Source organism: Rhipicephalus sanguineus, chromosome 3 (assembly GCF_013339695.2).
Source record: "Rhipicephalus sanguineus isolate Rsan-2018 chromosome 3, BIME_Rsan_1.4, whole genome shotgun sequence".
In the NCBI taxonomy this organism is placed as follows: Eukaryota; Metazoa; Arthropoda; class Arachnida; order Ixodida; family Ixodidae; genus Rhipicephalus; species Rhipicephalus sanguineus.
In genome coordinates, this window is record NC_051178.1 from 168,293,267 (window position 1) to 168,318,958 (window position 25,692).

Below are 25,692 nucleotides of genomic sequence, written 5' to 3' on the forward strand. Positions count from 1 at the left end.
GATGTCAGTTATTTTTCTTTCAGTGTAGAACAGCAGCGACACTGCAAGTAAAAGGCACAGCTCCCAAACACTAGTTTAGAAAGTTGTTATTTCTGTGCCTATAGAGCTCGCCTCTTTATTTCTGCGGCAGGTGTACGAGTAGAATTTATACTAGAGATTGTGCGGAGCCCCTAAACTGGAAGTAGTTGACAACGCTGCCCATTTTGGATGTTGCGAGACGTTCAAGTATATGCGCACGAGTGTGCTCTGCGATTTCGCGAAGAACGGCCGGGTGCAACTGCGACTTTCTAGTACAAAGAATCGCTGAAAAGGTTCGCACCAGTAATCGCTATGTGTAGCACGGCCGCTCGGTAAAAAATATTGCGGGCAGTTTGCACCAATTCGCGCGAAGCTTGGCACAGCGAAGCACGGACCCAACGCCGCTCGTACTCCCCGTCGACCGACACGTCTAGGCTAGCTTCGAGATGCGCGGCTTCCTCCTCGAGAGTACGCGGCCAGGCTGTGCACTATCTAGAGCGGAGGTTGCGCGCGATGTCTCCGTCGGTGGGCGTGTCTTAGCTACTGGGCATGTGCGGCTTGGCCAGCTGGTGCGGTGTCTTGTCGCTAGATGACGCGATGCTTGCTTTCACTTTCTATCTTTTTCTCTCTTTCTGCTTCCTTCTCTCTCTTTCGTTGATGCTCTCTCTGTGTCCCTTTCTTTTTATTTCTACATTTCTTTCTATCTATTTCTCTCTTTCTCATTCTATCTGTGCTACGCTTTACTCTCTCCCCTCCTCATTTTCCTCCTCCTCACCATTACATCTCTCCTCCTCACGCTCACTTCCCTTTCCCGCCTGTTGCTGCACTATACTATACAAGACTACGCTATGCTCTGCTAGCGTGCCTGGATAGCCGATTGGTTAAGACGCTCGCCTTTGGATCGACGGTACGCGGGGTGGAATCCCGCCTCGCGAAGATTTCTTTTTCGTCAAGAATTTCTCTCTCTTTATTTGTTTCTTTCCGTCTCCCCGTTTGTTTCTCTCTCTCTCTTTCTTTCTTTCTTTCTCTCTCTGTACTAGTTCTCAGGTAGCACAGAGCGACGCTGGTGCTTGAAACTCATTTGCAAAAAGACCCTACACAGGCGTCATGTCGGGCAAGGAATCGCGTTAACCTATGTAATATAGCATGGCAGAAGAGTAATATAACAACCAGTCATCACACAATGCTAACTGCGTAACGAGTGTGTGGTTCGATGCTTCCCACCCACTGCAATGTGATCAGCCATAATTCTTCATTGTCATCAGCCACATGCAGAATCAACAGAGTGCACGTAATACCTTAGAGATCTGTAGCCGGTACCTCGCTTTTCCGCATAAAGACAAATAATGGCGTAGTGGGTGCTGTCCTACATCACAGAAATTATGATTTATGACATATATCGATACCTTGCGGAAAGCCAAAACTTCAAACACAGTTGGCCTTGCGCAAACACGAAGCTGCGCTCAGAATTCGCACCAAGCAGTATCGTATCCATCGGTGATTTTTCTCTCTGTTCTCTATATTTCCTGTCCTTTTTTTTTTGATCGAGCGGCCGTGTGTCTAGAATGTCACATTCGCAAACTGTCGATGCATTGTAAGGTACCCGATTAACTTCCTGGGTTTCGTGGGCATGGGATCACAAACGACACCAGTATTTGTCACGGAGCGCTCTGTGAACATCTATACAGTTTACCTGCGCGCATTAAAATGGTCCTCATGATGCCAGGTGCACTCCTCGCCTTGCACAGAGGCTGCTAGAGACCGCCAGCAAAATAGGACGCCCACGTAGCGAGAGCAACAGTGGCTCGAATTGCATGCCAGCGGACATTACTAGCAATCCGTGCATCTCCGAAGCGATCAAAAACGTCTCGCATGAACGAGTTAAATAGGATTGAGGACCACACTACAGTGTTCAGGTGGTCAGAATTAATCCAGAATCATCTCACAGCGAGCTTAAGACTCTAGTGTTGCTTTGGAACTTTAAATTCCGTAAATAAATCGTTCAATGATCAAGTCGTGGAAAATCGCGCACTCATCTTCCTCTGAGATAACCTCTCGAACTCTTTGTACTTGTCGGCGTACTCTAATCACATCCAGAAATTAGGCACAACGTGTCCGCACATTATAACTCTCTAGACTAAGCGTGCGGAGAGAGAGAGAGAGAGAACTCTTTTTATGCCGTCTTAAAGGGAAAAGGACCGAGAGAAGAAGCTTGTGAGGGAGGTTATCCTACTAGGGCTAGGCCTCCTTCAGGATAGCCTCCTGAAGTTCAGGGTTGTAGCTGCACGTGGCAGCCACCCACAGCTCCCGACTGCATAAAACTCTGCAAAGGTTGAGGGGCAGGGGAGTGGAAACTCGTCTCAACTCCTGCGCGATTCGAGAAATTAGTACACCGCCCGAGTTGCAAGGCGGACTCTTCTGCAGACGCGAGATGGTCCGAGTGTCTCAATGCACAAGCCCTTTCCAGTACTCCGTCCCCGCTGGCAATTCGGGCTGGCGAAAGCGCAGCTGCTCCGGAAAGTTGGCACGGCAGTACTTGCTCGTACAGGACTGAAGGCAGACAGACATTCGCACTGGGAACGTTTCCGAGATGAGCTGCCCCTTCGGCACTCGCAACGACTGGTAGGGAAAATAGCCGCGGAGTGAAGTTGCGGGGCCGTCACGGGATTTGGAACTGGGAGGGGACGTGCAGAGCAAGACCAGGAGAAGAAGCACGCGGCGGCGGCGGCGTAATCCCGTTAAGCGAGCCTCCCCCTCGCAAAGCTAATAAGCGTGATTACTGCGGGCGGGCGCGGTCCCGTTGCCCCTGGCGACCGCTAAAGCCATCGTAGCGGGAATCGGCGCGCCTTGGACGAGAATGGGCTTGGTTCCGAGGCTATATAGCATCGGCGGTTCATGTACAACCACAGCTCCTCGACGTCGCTCAGTGCGAGGAACGTCTGCGAGGGTATTCTTTTACGGTGACGCTGTTAGCCTCCGGTTAGTCGGAATTTTTTATAAACACCGGTACCTCATCTCGGCTACAGTGGACCCCCAGATAGGTCTCACAACGCAACTGACGAAGTGGGCGTATGCGTTGACGTCACTGCACTTTTAATAAGAGAGTCTGATACGGTGCCTTAGCATTTGCCTCAACCGACTCGAAGGCGAAGGCCATCTTCTTTTTCTTCTCAGTATTGTATTGATTCTCAGGATTGTAAGTTACATCAGCAGTTGTAGTGTTGTTGTAGTTCACCTATTAACTGTGGCTTACAGCCAATGTGGCGGATTGGCTAAGAATTGAGTAGTTGTGGTGTTCGTTGTGTGACGTCAGCTGAGGTTGTCTAACAGCTTCGCTGCACATTCAATTAGACAATGTGGAATGGAAGATAATTTTTCCCCCTTTTTTTGATGACGGATGGAAGCGTATTTTTTCAATGGTGTATGAAGTCCTCGCACACTACTCTCGTTTTCAGCGACGCTGCATCTGGCTAGGCCAAACCGAAATTCGCTCGCCATATGCACGCAAAAACTCATAGCCCGTATTTACCCCCAAAATTGGGCAAATTCCACTACTCACCACAGTATTGTATTGATTCTCAGGATTGTAAGTTACATCAGCAGTTGTAGTGCTGTTGTAGTCCACCTATTAACTGTGGCTTACAGCCAATGTGGCGGATTGGCTAAGAATTGAGTAGTTGGGGTGTTCGTTGTGTGACGTCAGCTGAGGTTGTCTAACAGCTTAGCTGCACATTCAATTAGACAATGTGGAATGGAAGATAATTTTCCCCCCCTTTTTTTTGATGACGGATGGAAGCGTATTTTTTCAATGGTATATGAAGTCCTCGCACACTACTCTTTCGTTTTCAGCGACGCTGCATCTGGCTAGGCCAAACCGAAATTCGCTCACCATATGCACACAAAAACTCATAGCCCGTATTTACCACCGAAATTGGGCAAATTCCACTACTCACCACTGGTCCACTAAAGATGAAGAAGGAAACACATGGGGTGGGCGGGATGCAAACACCAATTAAGATGTCTGGACAGACGTAACCAATAATTGAGAGAGACTTTATTGGACCATTAAATTGACCCAGTCGGCTTCACTATTTCACCATCTAGTGCTTCTTAGGTAGCACTACGCTCTCCTTAACGCTGCGTAAAGGTTATTGTTGTTAAGGGTGAAATGATCTAGCAGTTTTAACACTGAGACATCACGACTGACACTTCATATATACAAAAAGCTCACCAGGAGATTCACCCGGCGCTTGCCACGCGTGTAAAGTATCGGGCATTTCAGATTTCATTCGCAGCCTTTAATTAAGATAGTACTTTCTGAAAACGTGCAGGCCATACCAAACGTAGAAATGTATTCGGGTGACTCAAAACAGAAATACAATGCTAGTTTGTTCACGTTGATCTTGAATACCCACTGACCAAAAACTACAAGAAACAGACACGCTGGTTAACAGGAGAAATCGGTAGCGGGAACTACTACAAATCGGGGCTGCCTTATGCAGCTAATTTATTCTAGAACTGCTGCCTTTATGGAACTGCATCGCAGGTTACAGGTGACTGCGAAGCCTTCGAGCCGGTCAAATGAATCGCAACATCATGCCGCTGCGGCCGACTTCCTTAGAGTGTATATCGCAAATTTCTCACTAGTTCAGGGTAAGGCGTGCCTGATACAGATTATTACTGTTCATGACACAGTCACAGGCAATCAAACGAAGTGGAAGAGATGGCACAGCGTCTCTTGAGAAAATAAGCCGTTGGGCTGCAGTAAAAGAGATCACTGCGGCAGGTCAATGACCTTCATGAGCTTTTATAAGAGCGAAGCTTGGGTTAGCATCGGCGCTCGCGTAGGCCTTTTCTTTGGTACTTCCAGCCCGGTCTAATTATTCTGACTTTTTTTGAGTAAGGAAGGGAAATTTCACACAGTTATCACAGGATAACCGAAACCAATTTGACAAATGACACGTTAAGCGTTGCGGTAGCAGGACACGGGCACGCGTCTCATGTCGCATTGGGACCGCCATCACCTTTTATATGCTTGCTAGGCTTAGCCGCCCCCTGCTTCTTCTTCTTCCGCTTCTCCTTTTTCGGTTTTCCATTTTCGGCCGCCTTTTGCGGCTTATCGGCGCTGACAGTCTTTTTCGATTTTCCATTATCGGCCGCCTTTTGCGGCTTATCGGCGCTGACAGTCTTGAGCGGCCCGAAACTGTGAAATGGGATCATCATCTCGGTGGCCTTCTGGATGGCATCGTAGGAAAACGCACTAACCTGCGAGCGAAAGTTGGCTAAACTCGATGACGAAGCGTTTTCCTCGGGCGACGTGGCGGCCTTGTTCACCTCGCTCTGGCTCGCCTGGCTTTTCGTGACTAGAGGGTTCGCAGCTGAGGTGGAACTTCCAGAGCTTTCAGTATGGGAAAGATCATTGGCGGAACCAGCTGACGAAGGCGTGGCCGTGGGTGGTGTGGGAGGGTGGTCCAACTGGTTCACCTGGCTGTTCGTGACTGGCGGATTCGCACCGAAGGAAAAGCCGACGAACCTCCCAATATGGGAGCGGACGTTGGCGAAACCAGAAGACGAGCCCGCTACCATCGGTGACGTGGAAGGCTGGTCCACCTCACCCTGGTTCACCTGGTTGTTAGCGCTTGACGCCGCTGCGGGTTTATTCGCTGACCCAGAGTACAGCGTCTTGACCCCTTGGTAGGCAGCCATGAACGCCGGGACGACTGCTGCGTAGCCACTTGACGCCGCTGCAGGTTGATTCGCTGACCCAGAGCACAGCGCCTTGACCCCTTGGTAGGCAGCCATGAACCCCGGGACGACTGCTGCGTAGTCGGCCATGCTGAAGGGAACACTAGGGTTAGGCTTGGGTTGACTTGACGCGGCGGCGGCCTCCTCCTCGGTAGGACCGTTCTCGTTCTTGGGCTTTTCCTTGGTCTCGTCATCGGGCTTGTTCTCGGACTCGGTCTTCTCTCTTGAGTCACCGCGCTCGTCCATCTCACCGCTTCTCGCCCAAGGGTGTCTCAGGGGCTGGCAGTCTCCTCGAAGCGGAGGACGAGACGACCCGCCCAGCCTCTGCGCCCGACACGTTTGATTGTGATGATGGTGATAAATCGGATCTCTGGCACGTGCTCATTCAGGAGAAGAGGCGAGAGATTTTGGGCAAAAATTTCTTGTGCAATTTGTAATGTTTCTCTTCTGCAAACTCCCTTATTCTAAATTTCAAAATTGTTTTATAAAATAACTCAATAATTGCTCCACAGAAGGTGTGAGCCGCAGTTATAGATGAACAACAACAACAACAACAACAACAACAACAACAACAACAACAACAACAAATGACTTATATGAGGGCCTGATTGGGGAATGAGAAGGGGAAAGTCAAATACAAGAAGAAAGACAAATAAACATGACCAGCACGGGGGTCAGCGGTTCGAGTAAACGAAAGAAAAGATTGATAGAATTAAAACTGCAGTAGAGAATAAAGCTGGCTTTAATAATGAGTTACAAAGAATAACTTTTACTCCATTAGTGAATAGGGAAATAAACATACAAGGGTGAAGCAAAAGTAAACGAACGATAATCACTCTGCTTCGTTTAAGGCAGTCCTATGACATTTTGACAGTAAAGCTGTTTGTATCTGCTTAGTCGAGATTGTTAATGGCGTGGTCCTTCCCCTTCGTCCCACACCTGTACTGCCACCTAACGACAGTGACCACTCAGACAGAGCTAAAACGGCAGCTGGTGTAGTGTGTGTGTGTTCAGGGCGTTTGTTTAAAGTTCTACTGCAGAGCTGTTAGGTACAGGTTTGCCGTGTGTCGTAGATAGAAAATGATCATCGTCATGGACCGGCACGCGCCATCTTCGTGCTCTTCTTCATCGCCTTCTTCTTCTGCCTCTTCTGCTTCGCTTCGCGCCGATTTTTGCGGTGAATGATGCAATATACCATATGCAAAATTGCTGCGATCTGTCGGAGGTTTGACGGAGCTACTGACTTGGCGCCATGTTGAAGACATGTGTCCGAATCGTATCGCTGTCGCTGCTATAACTTCTTGCTTGCATCTCCTTCGATAGTAATCGATCGGGGCATAAAAATGTCACACGAATGTGTAAGGACCTGTACACGTTACCGGCATCTCCTAGTCATTGCTTTGACAGTTATTACGTGCAAAGAACTGCCTCAGAACAAGATCGAAGGAACAAGTTTGTCATCGAGTCACATGTATAGCTGCCGTCGTTGAAAATGAAGCTATGCGATAGGTTATAAATTCAGTCTCTCTCTTTTTGGTGCAGCGAATAAAGCGTTGTTAGCCATCTGAATATCCTTGCGCGCAGTGTAGGATGGTTGGGAAGAGGCTTTAGCGCGCCACACGACTAGGCGCAGCGATGACGGTAAGAAAGTGCTGTTGACCCATTTCAAAGCGTATTTCACAAGGGGCAGCCTACGTACTTATGTATTGTGCACCTAATTGTAAATAAGACGTTGTCCTCTTTTTAAATTTTAGTGCGATAGCAAATATATGGACAGTATCGGCTTGATTTTGCCGTCGCCGTCACCGCTGTCATGCACCGTACATGTATAAGTATGTATATATAAATAAAAGCCCCACAGAAAAATAATTCAGAAAAATGCTTCCGAAGCGCGGAATCGAACCAGGGACCTCTTGGTCCGCAGCGAGTGGATCTAACCACTACGCCACGAAACGCAGATCCTCCACGTAGCTAAAGGCGAGCGTTATATACACACCCTTTACCGCTGGACGAACTCAGAGACGGCAGGCGCGTATAAGCGTTTCTTCATTACCAGCGAGATGGCGCTAGGAGCGCGACGGGCGCATATGAAATCACCGGCGAGCTTGCTCGCTTCTTCTTATATTTGCGCAGGGAGAACCTTGCCCTTTCGCTGTCGGCTCGCACGGCTTTCTCGTGGTGAGGGGAAGAGGGATGTTTTGAGCTTTCGCCGTGATGTCCGCGCTCATGTTACGGAGCGTACGAAAGTCACTCGAGCTCAAGGGACGCCGCTAAACGAACAAACAGAAGATGAGCGCGAACTATCAAGTGTCACAGCTCGACACTTGAAGCACGCTGGTTTCCTTCGCTGCTTCGGCCGCCTTTGCAACAGGAGCGCTGTTCAAACTGAGAGTACCCATTGGCGAGCCTCACTTCGTATAGCATTAGTTTCTTGCTATCGCATTCATTGCTTCGCCCTTGCGACGAAACTGTGACTTTTTTAAATAAAAAAACATTTCGCTGCTGTAGGCACCGACGTAAGGTATGTATAGAATTACTGTACGATTTGAACCTAAGAGGTTTAGGCACATCACGCACGTGAAAAGATAACATGAAAATCATTAATTGCTCAAAAATGTAGGTGCCTTTAGCTGGTATTTTATGCAATATCCTTCCGTAATGTGCTCGTAATTAACGCGATACGTCAATAATATTCGCGTTCACATTGTCGTTTTGGGCATATACTGGCGCCCTAAAATTTCAACCCGTTGCAGCAATACAGTTCTGCGTCGCCGACTGAACGCTTGCGAAACCTGCGATAGCGCATCCAGGTGGAATGTAACCCATTTCCCGGAGCAGCATTTTGTTTTCAGTTTCATACCAAAGCGCCACACATTTGAAGAATCTGTTAACATTTCATAGCACATATGGGGCGGATACAGGATATTTCCGATGGGGGATCAGCTTTTGGGAGAACCTGATATGCCCTCTTCTTCGGGTATACATTAAAGAAATAAGGGGGGGGGGAGGCGGGTTAGGACATTCGGGCCGCACCTCTGAATTTGCCAGTGATAGCACATGAAATGCTTGGAAAATACGCACAGTGATGCAATACGCGCGCAATGCGTCCCACCAAACGCTAATTTGGTAAACTCCACAATCGAAAACAAACTGCAAACAACGCGCTATAAAGGACGCCGCATAACTCTAGTACAGAAGCTGCAACGACTAAAGGACCACCCTGACGTTTACTATACAGACGTTAGTGCCTACCCAAAGCAGCAAAGGCAAGCTCCCGCCTACGCTCTCGCTGTAGTCAACCGGGGAAAACTTTCCAACTCCGCGACCATACTTACCTCATCCTCCGCGGCAGCCGAGGCAAGTGTTATCACTCTCGCCATTCGAATGGCAAACCAACAGGGTATCTCTGTCTGCGTGGTCTCAGACTCGCAGGCAGCTTGTCGCATGTACTATCGCGTTCAGTATGAGCTACATCACGCGAGCCCGTTGCCGAGCGCTCTGCAAGGTTGTTCGGTGGCGCCGATCATGGCATATTTTCAAGTTATCGGGAGAGCGTTTGGCTGCTAGTGCGAGCTCGCATCGCCCTCACTTGCTTGCTTTCACTCTCGAAGTTGTCATTTTCGAAGCTGATATCGACGCAGGACAAAACGAGGGCGAGGGTGAAGGCAAGTGGAGGCGATGCGCGCTCCCAGGAACAGCCACACTCTCTCCCGATAACCCGAAAATATGCCATAATCGGCGCCACTGTATAACCTTGCAGAGCGCTCGGCCACGCGCTCGCGTGGTGTAGCTCATACTGAGCGCGATAGTACCTCAAGGGCATAGTACCAACAAGGGCCATACAGCTACTGGGAAGAGAACTATTTGATCAGGGGATAGTCTGGTGTCCGGCCCATACGGGCTGGGATGGCAATGAACTAGTTCATTGCCAAGCTTGAGTACTCAGTGACCGAGCCCCAGGACCACCCGCCACTAAAGAGGACACAGATGACGGGGTGGCACGGCGTGGCATCCTAGACAAACGATGATTAGATCGCCGCATCGGGGCACCTCCTCACAAGGACCTCGGCAGACAACAAGCGCGGGACTGGCGCCGCCTGCAGACCAATACCTTTCTGAATCTGCATAAGCTTCACGTCATGTACCCAGGGAGATATCCCAACGTATGACCGTGGTGCGGAGATATTCCAACACTCAGACACATAACCTACCGCTGTCCCGAGCGACCCGCTACAGTCGACACAGGACATACGCACTCAATGGACACGTGGTCGTGGGAGGCGCGACTCGCTGAATGGACTCTATGAAGCCAACTGACACACCTAAGTCAGGCCCGCCGAGCCGCTATAGTCAGTGGAGTCTTGGAAGAAAGACCCCACCCGCAATAAACCACCTTTTTTTTAACACGAAAATGTTTTATGCCGGGGTCCACCACGGCTCTACTGACGCATTTCCGTCACGGATATGACGTTGTAGAATATAAAGACTAACTTATGGCAAAGAAAAAACTAGAAGAAAAAGTTCCGTCACCGGGAATCATACTTACGACCCCTCGATCCCCAGCGCAGAGCGCGAAACGACTCCGCCTCAGACGGCACGTCCTTCGTCATACTAAAGGCGTGCTATTCATATACACCATTTGCCGGTGGCGGTATTCAGAGATCGGTGGTACATCAGCGTGTTTTCGTTATCACTAGCGAGATGGCGCGAAGGGCTCGAAGGGCGTGCTTTAAGGGTCGTCGCCCAACGCGTTGAGATGAGCGTGCGCCTCTACAGGGCGTGACCGCTCGTGCGCGCGCGCTTATCTTGTACGTCTTGCGCTCTCACCGCAAGTTTGCGTTGAAGTTACAGAGATAACGAAGGTCACTTCGCTCACTGCAGCGGCCGCTTTTGCGAAAGGAGCGCGCTGCTCACAAACAAATAAGTTACAACTGTGACAGTTCGCGCTCATCTTGTGTTCGTTTCGTGCGTCCTCCTCTGTATTTGACCAGACCGCTTTAACTGTCGAGCTGTGAGAGTTGTTAGTTCGCGCTCATCCTGTGTAGGTTCGTTCCGTGCGTCCTTTCTGCTTGAGTAGCGCGTTGCAAGTTTCAAGCTGCTTGCCGTTCTTCGCGTGACATTACAACTTGTTCCTTTAGCATTCATTCCTTCGCCCTCGGGGCGAAACAATGCACAACAAGCGCTCAACTACGTCTGTGAAGACACGTTTCACTTTCGTGTTATACCGATCCCTATGACCGAGCAATCAGCCATGTTTTCTCAATAAATGTTGTCTCTCTTCCAAGACAGTTTAAAACGGCAAATGCTACGTGCACCAATTACGCTCAACGGTGAAGCTAAAACGTCCTTCAAGCATTTTTTTTGCGGGTTTTAAAGTAGTACAACTTAAAAAGGCGACGCCGCATTCAAACAAAACATGCATTCGGGGGACTCACTTGAAACAGGAATATGGTGCCCTTTGGCTCACGCTGAGCATGATTTCCCAATAACTGAAAAGAAAGTGGAATAACAGAAAGAGTACCGATGGTTCACAGGGAAGAAACGAGACCAGCAAATCGGGGCGGCCTCATGCAAATGATTTATTGCAGAACTGCTGCTTTTGTGGAATTGCGTCGTACATTAGTGACGATTGCGAAGCCTTCAAGTCGGTCAACCTATCACAGCTTCACGTCGTTCCGCCCGACGTCGGGAGAGCGTATGTCCCAAATTACTGATTCGTTCAGGGCAAGGCGCGTTTGATTCACAATATTACTGTTCATGGCGCAGCCTCAGGTAGTCCAGAGGAGTAGAAGAGATGGTACAGCGTTTCCTGGCGAAGTAATTCGTTGGGCTACGGCGAATGAAATCACTGCGGAAGCTCAATGACCTTTATGATCTTGGCTTAGCGAGTATCAGCGCTTGCGTAAGCCTTCTATGGTACCCTTTACCCAGTGTACTTATCTTGACCAAGGAAGGATGAATTTGACACAGATAGCACATGATAACCGAAACCAATTTGACTAATGAGCCGTTAGGCGCTGCCGTAACAGGATGCGTCCACACGTCTTATGGCACATTAAGAGTAGTCATCATCTCTTGCATGCTTGCTGGGCTTCGACGCCTCCTGCTTCTTCTTCTTCCTCTTTTGCCTTTTCTTCTTTTCATTATCGGCAGTCTTTAGCACCTCACTTTCGGCGGTTACCTTGGCCGGCCCGGAAGCGTGAATAGGGAACACCTGCACAGTGTCCCTCTGGCTGGCACCGAAGTGAAAACGTGGAACTTGGGAGTAACCATTGCCGAAAACCGATGACGGAGCGTTTTCGTGAAGCAACGTGGGAGGCCAGGCCACCTCACTGTGGCTCGCCTGTCTGTTTGTGATTGGCGGGTTCGCACCGAAGTTGAATCCGTCAAATATCCCAATGTCGGAGCGGGCACTGCCGAACATAAATGGTGATGTGGGATGGCCTACCCCACTCACTTGGCTGTTCGCGATCGTTGCGCTCGCACCAAAGGCAAAGCCGACGGACCTCCCATTATCGGGTATAGAGTAGCCGAAAGTACGTGGCTCAGTCGCTGTCACGGTTGATGTGGAAGGGCGCTTCTCTTTACTCTGTTTCACTTGACATTTCTTGCTTGGCGTGGCTGAGGGTGGTTTCCTTGACCCAAACTGCAGCACCTTGACGTCTTCGTGGGCAGCCTTGAACGCCGGGGCGACGACTGCATTGCCGGTCACGCTGAAGGAACCTTTACGCTTAGGCTTCTGTTGCCCAGGCGAAGCGGCGGCCTCCGTAGCACCGTCATGGTGATTGGGCTTCCCCTTGGTCTTGTCATCAAGCTTTCCTTTAGGTTCGGCCTTCTCACTCGTGTCATCGCCCACGTCCATCTCACCGCTTCTTGCCCAGAGGTGTCTCAAGGGCTGGCGAACTCCTGGAAGCGGCGGGCGGACAACGACGTTCACCCACTGCGTCCGACACGTTCGATTGTGGTGATGATTCGGATTTATGGCACGTTCCCACTTTGGAGAAGAGGTGAAAGAACGGGTGTCAGGAAATAACTCAAACGGAGGCCTGGTTGTGGGAGGAGAATTGGAAAATAAAGTACAAAAAGGAAGACAATGATAATAACGATAGTAATAATAAAATCTGAGGTATTACGTTTGAAAACTTCGATATGTCTATGGGGCGCGCCTTAGTGACGGACTCCAGAAATTTCGACCATCTGGTGTTCTTTAGCGAAAAGTCAGTTTCGCCTCAAGGGCGAAGTAATGAATGCGAGAGCAAGAAATTGGCATGCCACAGGAAGAACGGCAAGCAGCTAGAAACTTGCTCCGCGCTACTCAAGCACAAAAGCAGCAGGAAAAGAAAACACACCAGGCGAGTGCGAACTAACAACTGCCACAGCCCGATATTTGAAGCACGCTGCTCAGAAACAAAGAAGGACGCACGAAAAGAACGCACATGTGTGCAAAGGACGAGCGCGAACTGTCACAGTCGTTGCTTCAACTAACCCTACTTTGGCTCTTCTAGCTATTAGATCACTTCTTTTGCAAACACGGCCACTGCAGCGAGCGAAGTGATCTTCGTGTGGCCTATAGCTTCAACGCAAACTTTGCGGTGAAAGCACAAGACGTACAAAACTCCCCCTCAAGAGATAATCGTGCGAGCACGGTCGACCACGCCCTGTATGACAAAGTACAAGTCGAAGGCGCACATTCCAATTGCGGCGAAACACCAGGCAGTTGTGGAATTGGGGACCCAAGAAATATGCGAGCCACCAGGATGCATGCGCAGAACGCAAGCCACTCTCGGACTCTTGTGCTCGCGTTATCCCGAGACCCTGCAGCAAACAAAACCGCAGACAAAACAGGCTGCAAACAAAACCGCAGAGCGCGCGCCCTCGAGAGAAGAAAATAAAGAAGGCGCTTGTCAGTGGCACGTGAAGCCACGGCTCACGTTCCCTGCGGGCGTCGATTCTGGTGACTAAGATAAAACTTCATTTGGCTCTAATTAGTACATATTCCTGAAGCTAAAATTACAGCACAAACGCACTTCTTTCCTTCTTACTTCCTTACTTCTTTGTCTCTGCACTCATCTGAATATAATTTCATGCTTTTGCGTATCTAATACACTATCATTCTTGTTACACGTTTTGGTTCAGAGCTAATGTTGTGTGCGCATGTGCGGTAAGTTTGGCTTAGGCTAATATATGCACTGGCGTATAAAAGAATAAAGCAGCTGTCAGTCAGCGCTTGCGTCGTACGTTTCTTTTCTTCGTGGGTGTCTTGTGCGTTTGCGCTGTAATTTCAGCCTCAGGATTCTGTAAGCGTTGTAACATATATACCGGGTGTTCAAAATTAGGCTTTATGGTTTTCTTAAAATTCAACATGGGAGGTTCGTGAAAACCACCTTTGCAGATAAGTTATGCATCCAGGGGGACACAAAGTGAGACAATAATGATCGCTGTCAGCAGCCCAATTAACTAAAATTGAATAATGAACTTTTTCATGAGTGCAGCAAGCGGGCATATTTGTATTGAATAGTTGGAGGCAGTCGCGTTTCTACGCAGTTCCAGCTGGAAGAATTCTTCTAGCATGTCTGTGGCCCGAGATATCCTGTTGCAAAGTTTAATTGCATTTGCATGATTGCGCATGCAAGACAGTGAGCACTGGCGCAAAGCTCCTCCCCGGTGTGCCGTGGCAGTTGTGTGCGGCGTTTAATCTGACAACGGGTCGAAGGCATAGGCGAAGATGATAACGGTTACCCTTTTGCTACCGGCTGGCGATAGCAAGCAATGAATGCTCGTCACATCGGGACAGAACATTGCGCCGATCCTCACAGTCTTCATGCGTAATCATGCAAACCGGAATTAAACTTTGCAGCGGTATATTTCGGGGCACAGACATGGTAGATTTCTTCCAAGTGGAACTGCGTAGAAACGCGACTGCCTCCTACTTTTCAATACAAACATGCCCGCTTGCTGCACTCATTAAAAAGTTCATTATTCAATCATCGTTAATTGGGCGGCTGACAGCGATAATTATTGTCCCACTTTGTGTCCCCCTGGAGCAAAGGTGGTTTTAACGTTCTTCCCAGTGCTGAATTTTAACAAAACCATAAAGCTTAACTTTGAACACCCGGTATACTGTGAGTGTGGTTCAGCCGTCTCGTTTCTTCTATCCTGTGGCATTCCCACTAACTCGCGCCACCACGAGCCACGGGACGCTCTTCTTTTTCCCCTGGCCGACGGGCCACGAGTGGCATGGCGCTACAATCCCAAAATGGAAAACTAGCGTGGGTCGCCAGCGAAACGACGAAAACGCAGCGCGGGCAACGATGTAGCATGCCCCGCGTCTCGCATAATTTTAATTTTGCCACGTGTGGCGTCCCGTGCAGGGTGTCGGAACGGAACGAAAACCAAAAACGAAAAACGAAAAAAAAAACGATATTTTTGACCGGAACAAAAACGTAACCGAAACTTTATATATTATTTCGTTCCGGAGTGAAACCGAAATTTTTTCAATCGTTTTTCGGTTCACGAGAAAACTTCGCAGTCCAGAACAACTGAGCTCATTCAATGTGAGCAGATCTCAGGGTACAGTATAAGTGCGTACCTCAGGCAGGAATTCCAAAGCAAAGATATGTTGAAACTGTGCGAAAAACGAAAACAGTGGCAACCAGAGATGTTTATATTAACGCAAGTGGACTTTTGCGTGCCTGTAACGCAGGCCAAAGTGTAGAGGGCATTGTCGGCGCTGAAGTTTGTTACAGCGAATGCTCTTATGAGATCACAACAGTTGATTTTGGCACCATAGTTGTCCGCCGCCGCCCGTGTCCGTGACCACTATCGCGTGAAATAACAAAAAATGAAATGAGAAACAAATTTATAGGATTGGATGGGATTTTAACCCGCGCCCCCTGCGTGGCAGTCGAGTCTTCAACCACAGTGCCACGCTGGTGCTTATAACTCCTTCGCAAAAATACGCTATACAGGCGTCATGTCGGGCAAGGAATCGTGTTAACATATGTAATACAGCGTGGCAGAAGAGTAAAACGACAACCAGCCATCACACAATGCTAATTTCGCAAAGAGTGTGTGATTTAATGCTTCCCACCCACTACAAAGTGCTCAACCATAATTCTTCATCGTCATCAGCCACAGCACAAAGCGCACATAATGCCTTACAGATGTGTAGTGGCTACCACGATTCTCCGAAGAATGACGAAAAATGACATAGTGGGAACTTCGCTACTTCAGAAAAATTACGATGATTTATGGCGTAGTGGGTACCGTGCATGTGTACTTGTATCAGTTGCCTCAAGAGACTCTACAACGGTCTCTACAAAGTCCGCTCTTCCAACTTTCGCTGTGACAGTGCTGCGCATTCCGCGCAGGCCTGGCGATCTTTTTATCAGAACAGCGGTCTCGCACATCATAGACTACACTCCATGACGTGCTGCTTCTGATATCGTGCTCACTCCCTTGACACAAAGCATTGAGCCCACTAAAAATTGTAATTGAATTTGGAAAAAATAAATACTATGACTTTGAAGGGTATACTGGTTTGTGGTAGTTGGTAGGAATTCATCGTACAGTTACTTCTGCTCCTCTGAAGAACGTGTTTTACCCTTGTCCCGCTTTCTTAGGAGGAATACAATTAACCACATCACAAATTAAATGTTTTTTATGATTACTTTAGCTTGAAAATTTTCCATAAAAAACCGTTACGAACTGTTACGGAACATTTTTTTTTCGTTCCGGAACAGAAATGGAACGGAACTTTTTGCGGTGGAACGAAACTAAAACCGAAACGAAAAACATTTCGTTCCGACACCCTGGTCCCGTGCGTTTCACCCAACACCGCGTGAGTTTGTATTCTGCCGTTACTATCCTGGCGAATGAATGAGGCATGGCGTAATTATTGTATTAACATTGCAATAAAGAAAAAAAATATGAGGCATGGCGTAATTGTCTAAGGCAGCGAGCTGCGGAGCGAGGAGTCGCAGGTTCGAAACCCGGATGGAGCGCTTCGAAATTTTTTCTTCTGAATTATTTTTATTTGCAGCTTTTATTTATATAAACATACATATACATATCCGGGACATGACGGCGACGGCAAAATCCGCCGAGAGTGTCCATATAATTGCTATCGCAATAAAAGAGACATGGACACACTACTAGTACTGAAGTGAGCAGTCAGAGTAACAGAAACAAAACAAGGATAGAATTAAAACTGCAGTTGAGAATAAAGTAGCCAATAATAACGAATTCGAAAGAATAAATTTTACTTCACTAGTGAATAGGGAAATAATCACAGAAGGGTGAAGCAAATGCCAACATAAAGATAATCCCTTTGTTTTAATTAAGGTAGCCTTGAGGCGTTTTCGCAGCAAAGCTGTTTGCCTCTGTTCAGTAGAGATCTCTAATGGCGTTGTCGCCCTTCCCCCTCACCGCCTCGCCCATAAGCACTGATACCGCCTCTTAGCGACAATGGTCACCCAGACAGAACTAAAACGGCAGCTGGCGAAGTGGGTGTTGGTGTTGAGGTTATTTCTTTTAGGTTTTTAAGTACGAAATGATGTGGCAGTTATATCTACACTGATATTCCATATAGGAAACCCAAGCTCAAGTTTGCGGCGCGACGACAGCGGCGCGACAGCCGCGCCGCGGCTCTGTCGGAAAGCTCTGGAGCTTGGCGCGGCCGACTCAGCCCCTTTCACGGTAGCGGTAGCGCACGTGTGCACGCGTTCTTCGGTCGGTGCGGATAACTGGGGGGCCGTCAGCTCGGCACGTTGAACCGAGATGCTTGCTGTGCGAAGCTGCGCATTTCCGCGATGGCAGAAGCGATCCCACGGAAGTGGACGCGAGGTCGAAGTATTGCTCCGTCGTGCGCTGCCACAACAGTGCAGACAACACCAAGGCACGCGATTCACGTGTGAAACTGTATCGATTCCCAGGCGTGTCGCACGTGAAATAAAGGCGGCAAGCGTGGATAGCTAACAGCGCTGTCCCGCCTTCTATTTTGGCTGTCTGAGTTCATCGCTTTCGTTCGTTTCGACTACCTGAATCGGTAAGTAACGCGGCGCATGCACGCAGCGACTACAGCAATGATTACTCGCTGTCTTCTCGCATTGTGAAAGTTCAGTTGCGGTTGTAGGTGAAACCACTTTGTGTTTTGATTCCCCGTGTTCGTGAGACCTACCCGTCGTTGTTGAACGTTCACACTCACGTTATACTGTTAGCGTTGCGCGGTTGGTTGAATTCAACTGAACTCGGCACATTGTCAGAAGTTCGGCGCCTGCAATTCACTCGTAGAGAAGGCTGCTTTATCACGCCGGAACGGACGTCTGTGCATTTTCAGCAAGCTTTGACATCGTTCTGCAGCTTTGCTTTGTTTTTGTCACTTTATTAGGATGATATATATTTGAGCCGCTAAATATAACTGGCACTTAATACATTCTTTGCAACTGCAACCTTGAAGTAACCACCTTCTGACTGTGCGATTTTCTAGCCGCGTTCGCGCAGCAGGTTTTACACGCCTGTCAGGTCGATATCATAAAAAGAGACTGCAAGCATGACGCGAGAGTCGAAAAAACGAGGCGAGCAGTTCATCTTGCTTTCACAGTGGTTAAAGCTCAGCTAGCTGCCTCGCGTCTTAATCGGCGAGTGATTCTCCAGCGGCACGGAGGACTTGACTCTAACCTTCTCAGGAAACAGTGCCATGGCCGTATAATTTCTTTTTTTCGCACGCCGCAAACGTTTGTTCACGAAAATACACGGCTGCTACTGTAAGCATGCCATATCAAAACAACAATCATATGATTTGTAGTCCACAACGCCGAGTATCGATAGCGTGTACGGCTTCATTTCGGAGTGCATGCGGACCATTATTCATCTTTAACATGACAGAATGAGACTTACCTGGAGGTATAGTCCTACACGGTGTAATCGCGACTTGGGAAATGCATTTCGCATTGAGTCGGGCGTCGTTGTCGTCGATCGACTGCTCTTCACCGTTAACGTGATTGACCAGCCTTTCTCCTTTTATCAAGTTCGCTTTTCGGAAGTGCTTGTCCAGCTGTGAGATCTTTTTGAACCCGCGCTGCAGGCGGCACATTTTGAGGTAGTAGTAGTAGGTAAACTTTATTCACTCAATGCCGCGAGAGCTCTGCACGTGCACAGAAGCGAGCGGCAACGCGGTGGAGAGAAGGGAAAACGCGCGCTGCTGACACCCCAGTTTCTATCTTTCTGCCAGAGATGGCGCTGCCTGTCAAAAGCAGCAGCGCCGCTTAGCGTTGCTTGGGAAGCCTTTATCTACATATAGAAACAGCTCTCCAGGAAATTCATCTGGTGCTACTCTATATGTGCCCAGCATGTTAAACACCGGACTTTTCAAGTTTTAACGTGCTAGCGTTAAAGAGCGCGTTTGGCAGAAATTTCGGTGTCGGCGTCGGCGTTGGTGTCGACGCCGTTGTCCTTGAGCAAAAAATCGCGATAAATATCAAGGCTTCGAGCCAGAATCGAACCCAGGGCTTCGGCGTGACAACCATGTGTTCTACCACAGGGCCACGTCAGTGTCTGAAACACTTTCAATAAAAAAAACATTCGGCAGATCCCACGTACCATGCGAATCGATGTTATGCGAAGCATGCGCAGGAAGGGGACTGTCGCAATTTTTCACATTGAGTGAAACGGTACGGAATGACGTTAGAGAAATGTGCAAATGGTATACGCACACACATATTTTGAAGTGTCGCACATGTATTATATAACCAGTCTTTTACAGTTGCTTAACAATGCCAACAGCAACATAGGTGATACCAACACCAAACGCAGTAAGCTGATATGTAGTGCTTATATTCTTCAGTAGTGGGTAGCGCGAATTCGAATAGGTCAATGAATCAACACTAATGCACAGGACAGGCGCTACTCGCAACTAAGCTTTATTCAGAGAAGTTTCCCTAGATATACAAACATCCGAGTGCACGCGCAGGCGCACTACACGTACGTTGCAGTCACAGTTTCATTTGTTAGAGTTGCGTTACAGTTGTTATGCTTATACTTATCCATTATGACGGAGAACGCATGCACGTTTCACGAACCCGTGCGCATATGTGGAAGAGGTTCTTGGCAGTTCTTGAATAAGGCCATCATCACCGTGATCAGTGAGCACCAGCAGCTGGACAGGACTTGTTATCGAATCCGTTAGGTATCGCGGCGACGAACAGTCTGTGTACTGAAGTGCGAGGTATAGTAGAGCTGATGGAAACCGCGGATGGCTTTTAAGAAGAAATGAGCTATGATGCCCTCTATCCTGGGCGTGGCACCGAGGTCTTGTGATGCCCTGTCCACATCCAAGCCATCTTTAATGCCGTCTAAGAACCATGCGTTGTTGGGTTTTGGTAAATCAATGCAGAAGTAACCGGTAATCGTGAGGGAAATGGTCCTCTAGGCAGTGTTATTGTAGGAAACATTGACTCCTGTTTTTCGTAATCCACGTGGTCGAGGTTGTGAACCACGTGGACGAGCGGATGTTAGCCCAGCGTATTCGAGGAGTGTTCTGGCTTCAGCTCCCCAACTTTCCTTGAGTCGGCCGCTGTGGTGTAGTGGCTACGGTGCTCGGCTGCTGACCCGAAGGTCGCGGGTTCGATCCCGGCCGCGGCGGTCGCATTTTGATGGAGGCCCGTCTATTGTGCGATGTCAGTGCAGGTTAAGGAATACCAGATGGTTAAAATGTCCGGAGCCCTTCACTATGGAGCCTCTGATAGTCATATCCTGGTTTCTGGACGTGAAACCCCGACAATTACTAATATCACTTTGCTTCCGTGTCAATGTGTATGTTCGTGGTTACTGCGTTGATTGAGACTGTTATTACCTGTGGCACATACCCGCATAATATGAGTTCTGGTATGCGGGTATGTGCCACACGTGACTGAGGGAAAGGGTTTCATGACGTACAGGACAGATATTTTGCGTTATTCATGTCATCACCACTGAATCTTGTTCGTCATACACTCATCCTGTTCTATGGAAATGTTGGTATATAACAACCTATGGAGGCGACCGGGAGAGCTCCCAGACGTAGGCGGCTAGATAGATAGATAGATAGATACGTAGACAGAAACGCCCAAAGTACCTGAGGTTCGCTAAGAAATGCTTCGCATTTAAAAAAGAAACTGCTGTGCATGTGCTATACGAGTATAGTACGAGGCGTCCCGTGAACTCCCGTAATATTTCGTGGCAGAAGCGTAGAAGCGCGTTAGGCGTCACACCATATGAACTGCGCTACTAGTGGATGGTTTAAAGGCCCATGCATTACGAAGCACTCAGGCATAATTCATCATTATGGTCAGCAACAGCATCCACAAAGCGTGAAGCTGCGTTGGTGCGCGCATTGCCCAGCTCACGCGTAGTGGGTACTTCGCTACTTCGCAGAATGATGAATTAAGGCGTAACGGGCAGTTCACAATTTTACATGCAGCAGCCATTCCAAGACACTTTAAAACGGCCAATGTTAGGTGCACCAATTACGCTATTGCATTCTATTCTTGACGGCGAAGCTAAAACGTCATTCAGGAATTTGTTTGCGGGTTTTAATCCTTTGACACGCTATGTACTGAATTGTGTACACCACTTGTTTTGCCATTTGTAATGTCTAGGCGCTAAGAGAGAGCATGATACATCGAGCTTTGGATGAAATCAACCTCCTGCATAATCTTCTTGTCTTTATTTAACTTCATATCGCAGTGTAATGCTGTATATAATGTTTTCTGAAAGCACTACACTGTTCGACGAGTCGTTCGACGTGCCTCTTCCCGCGAGCCACGACAAAAGTATAATTTTTCTTTGCTCCGAATGGACATACCCGAACACGAATTTGGCCCATAATTCTGGCGTAAGATTTCATTCTATTAATGCAAAAACGAAGCATGAATGGCTTCACAATAAATAGATATTTAATTACAATTGAATTAGAATTAGTTACTATGACACACAAATTAACGTATTATGGCATTATCTTTGTTGCAATAAGATATCGAGTGCCTCGAAATAGCGTTGTACCGCTTTGACGCATTTATAGAAATTTATTCATCGGTGGCTTCTAAAAGGCTCAAGATAGTACAATCTGAAAAGTTGACGCCGCACCAAACAAAACATGCATTGGGGAGGCTAACATAAAACAGAAATATGGTGCAAGTTGGTTCACGTTGAGCATGAATAAGATAACTACGAGAAGAACAGAAAGAGACACGATGGCTAAGTGGAGTAAATGGGAACAGCAAATAGGGGCGGCCTCATGCAACTAATTTATGGTAGAAGTGCTGTTCTTATGGCACTGCATAGCAGGTTATTGATGAATGCGGGTACTTCGAGCCGGCTAACATATCCCAGCTTCAGCCGCTCCGCCTGACTTCCGGAGAGCATATGTCCTAAATGTCTGATTCGTTCATAGAAAGGCGTGTCTGATTCAGAATGTTGCTGTTCATGACACAACCACAGTGGCTACGAGATGACACAGCGTCTCCTGGGGAAATAAGCCATTGGGCTGCGGTCAACGAAATCCATGCGACAGTTCAATTACCTTAATTGTCTTTTACAACAGCGAGGCTTGATTTAGCGAGTATTCGCGTTGGCGTAGGCATTCTTTGCTCGGTACTATTTGTCCAGTTTACTTGTTATGACAGTTCCTGAAGAAAGAAGGACGAATTTTGCACGGTTAGCACAGGATAACCTAAATTAATTTGGCGAATGGCCCGTCAGTCGCTGCAGGAGCAGGATGCGTCCACGCGTCTCACGGCGCATTAAGAGTAGGGGTCCTTTTTTACATGCTTGCTGGGCTTAACCACCCCCTGCTTTTTCTTCCTCCTCTTTTGCTTTTTCTTTCTATTATCAGCAATCTTTTGCGCCTCAGCTTCGACAATTATATTGACCGGTCCGGAAGCGTGAATCGGGATGACTTGCACTGTGTCCCAATGACTGGCAGCGAAGTTGAAACCTGGAACATAGGGGTGACCATTAGCAAAAACCGATGGCAAACCATTTTCGCTGGGAAACGAGAGGGGCCGGGCCACGTCACTCTGGTTCACCTGTCTGCCTGAGGTCGAAGGGTTTGCATCAAAGCTAAAGCCGGAAGATCTGCCTGTGATCGATGGGTTCGCACCGAAGCTAAAGCCGGGAGGTCGAGCACTACCGAAACTAAATGTCGAGGGCGTCGCCATGGCCGGTGCGGTGAAGCAGCCTGCCGCACTCTTGTTCACCTGGCTGCCTGTGACCGACGGGTTTGCACCAAAGCTAAAGTCGGGAGGCCGAGCACTGCCGAAACTAAATGTCGACGGCGTCGCCATGGCCGGTGCGGTGAAGCAGCCTGCCGCACTCTTGTTCACCTGGCTGCCTGTGACCGACGGCTTTGCACCAAAGCTAAAGTCGGGAGGTCGAGCACTGCCGAAACTAAATGTCGAGGGCGTCGCCATGGCCGTTGCGGTGAAGCAGCCTGCCGCACTCTTGTTCACCTGGCTGCCTGTGACCGACGGGTTTGCACCAAAGCTAAAGTCGGGAGGTCGAGCACTGCCGAAACTAAATGTCGAGGGCGTCGCCATGGCCGGTGCGGTGAAGCAGCCTGCCGCACTCTTGTTCACCTGGCTGCCTGTGACCGATGGGTTTGCACTAAAGCTAAAGTCGGGAGGTCGAGCACTGCCGAAACTAAATGTCGAGGGCGTCGCCATGGCCGGTGCGGTGAAGCAGCCTGCCGCACTCTTGTTCACCTGGCTGCCTGTGACCGATGGGTTTGCACTAAAGCTAAAGTCGGGAGGTCGAGCACTGCCGAAACTAAATGTCGAGGGCGTCGCCATGGCCGGTGCGGTGAAGCAGCCTGCCGCACTCTTGTTCACCTGGCTGCCTGTGACCAACGGGTTTGCACCAAAGCTAAAGTCGGGAGGTCGAGCACTGCCGAAACTAAATGTCGAGGGCGTTGCCATGGCCGGTGCGGTGAAGCAGCCTGCCGCACTCTTGTTCACCTGGCTGCCTGTGACCGACGGGTTTGCACCAAAGCTAAAGTCGGGAGATCGAGCACTGCCGAAGCTAAATGTCGAGGGCGTCGCCATGGCCGGTGCGGTGAAGCAGCCTGCCGCACTCTTATTCACCTGGCTGCCTGTGACCGACGGGTTTGCACCAAAGCTGAAGCCGTGAGGTCGAGCACTGCCGAAACTAAATGTCGAGGGCGTCGCCATGGCCGGTGCAGTGAAGTAGCCTGCCGCACTCTGGTTCACCTGGCTGCCTGTGTCCAATGGGTTCGCTCCGAAGCTAAAGCCGGGAGGTCGAGCACTGCCGAAACTAAATGTCGAGGACGTTGCCATGGCCGGTGCGGTGGAGCAGCCTACCGCACTCTGGTTCACCTGGCTGCCTGTGACCGACGAGTTCGCACTGAAGGTAAAGCCGGAGGGCCTCCCAACATCGTAGATAGGACAGCCGAAAGTATGTGGCTTAGCCGTTGTCATAGGTGATGGTGGCGTAAGCGTCACCTCACTCCAGTTCACCTGGCTGTTCTTGCTTGGAGCGGCTGCAGAAGGATTCGCTGACCCAGAGTGCAGCGCCATGACGTCTTGGTGGGCAGCCTTGAATGCCGGGGCGACGACTGCATTGCCGGTCACGCCGAAGGATCCATTAGACACAGGCTTCTGCTGCCCTGACGCAGCGGCGTCCTCCTCCTTGGTAGCACCATCATTTTCTTTGGGCTTCTCCTCGGTCTTGTCATCGGGCTTGCCCTTGGGTTCGTCCTTCTCACTCGTGCCACCGCGCGCGTCCATCTGACCGCTTCTTGCCCGCAGGTGTCTCAGGGGCTGGCGATCTCCTGGAAGCGGCGGGCGGACGACAGACGTGCGGCCTCTGGGCCCGACATGATTGATTATGATGTTGATTATTTTTTGCATGTGCCCACCTAAAAGAAGAAGTGAATGATCGGGTGTGAAGAAGTGGCCGCAGCACAGAATAAAGTCTTCGTTACTAACGAATTATACAATATCAATTTTGCTTTAGGGATTAGGGAAATGAACAGAGAAGGGTAAAACAAGAACAAACGCAGCGAAATTCATTGTGTTTCACTTAAAGAAACTCTAAGATTTTGCTACTATGCCACGAGCTTCTAGTTTGTTGGGATTTTTCGTGGGGCTGTTCGTCTCACGCCTAAACTGGTACCGCCACCTAGCGACACTGGCTACCCAGACAGAGGTCAAACGGCAGCTGGCGAAGCAGCCGTGTTTGTTGACGTCACTACGTCCGCAATAATAATAATAATAATAATAATAATAATAATAATAATAATAATAATAATAATAATAATAATAATAATAATAATAATAATAAAATTCGGCAGATCCTACGAATTCGGCGGTATCACGCGAAACAGACAGCGAGTAGTTCTGTGCTGCATTTTTTGGCTTTGAGCCAAGATTTACGATGTAGATCGACGTGTTTTTGTAATTGTAGTAGTTGTGTGCCCATCGTGGGCCTACCAAGCACGTCGACAGCACTGGAATTTATCGGGTAACTTATGGTGTGACCTAATGTGAGCACTCATGTTAGAACTCATACGTCTGTATTATCGAAACGAAGTGCATTTTACGGTGCGATGATGTGAATATCTTACGCTGTTTTCGCTAGCGTATTCATCCGAGGTCGAGCAACGCTTGAATTTAGCTTGGTGAATCATAGGAATACAAACGTAGCGTTTATTAGACTGTTATAAAAGCGGAGCCAACACTGGAACCACAGAAGTTAACTTGACATGACGCCTGTATCATAGGAGTACATATGTAGTGTTTATTGCTCTGTTATAAATCTAGATAGCCAGCACCACAACCACAATTGACGTTGCACTGACATTACGCCTCAATAGGGTGTTTTTCCAAAGCATTTTCTAGACCTGGCGTGGCTCTGTGGTAGAGTAGCTGACTGCCA

General features: G+C 48.8%; 1 protein-coding gene across 1 annotated transcript; it reads right to left on the reverse strand.

Moving 5' to 3' along the window:
* Positions 1–22,541: 22,541 nt before the first annotated feature.
* Positions 22,542–24,542, reverse strand: LOC119386073 (uncharacterized). The gene has a single exon (XM_037653421.1). It carries the CDS (start codon positions 24,540–24,542, stop codon positions 22,542–22,544), a length of 2,001 nt encoding a protein of 666 aa, XP_037509349.1.
* Between the last annotated feature and the right edge of the window lie 1,150 nt (positions 24,543–25,692).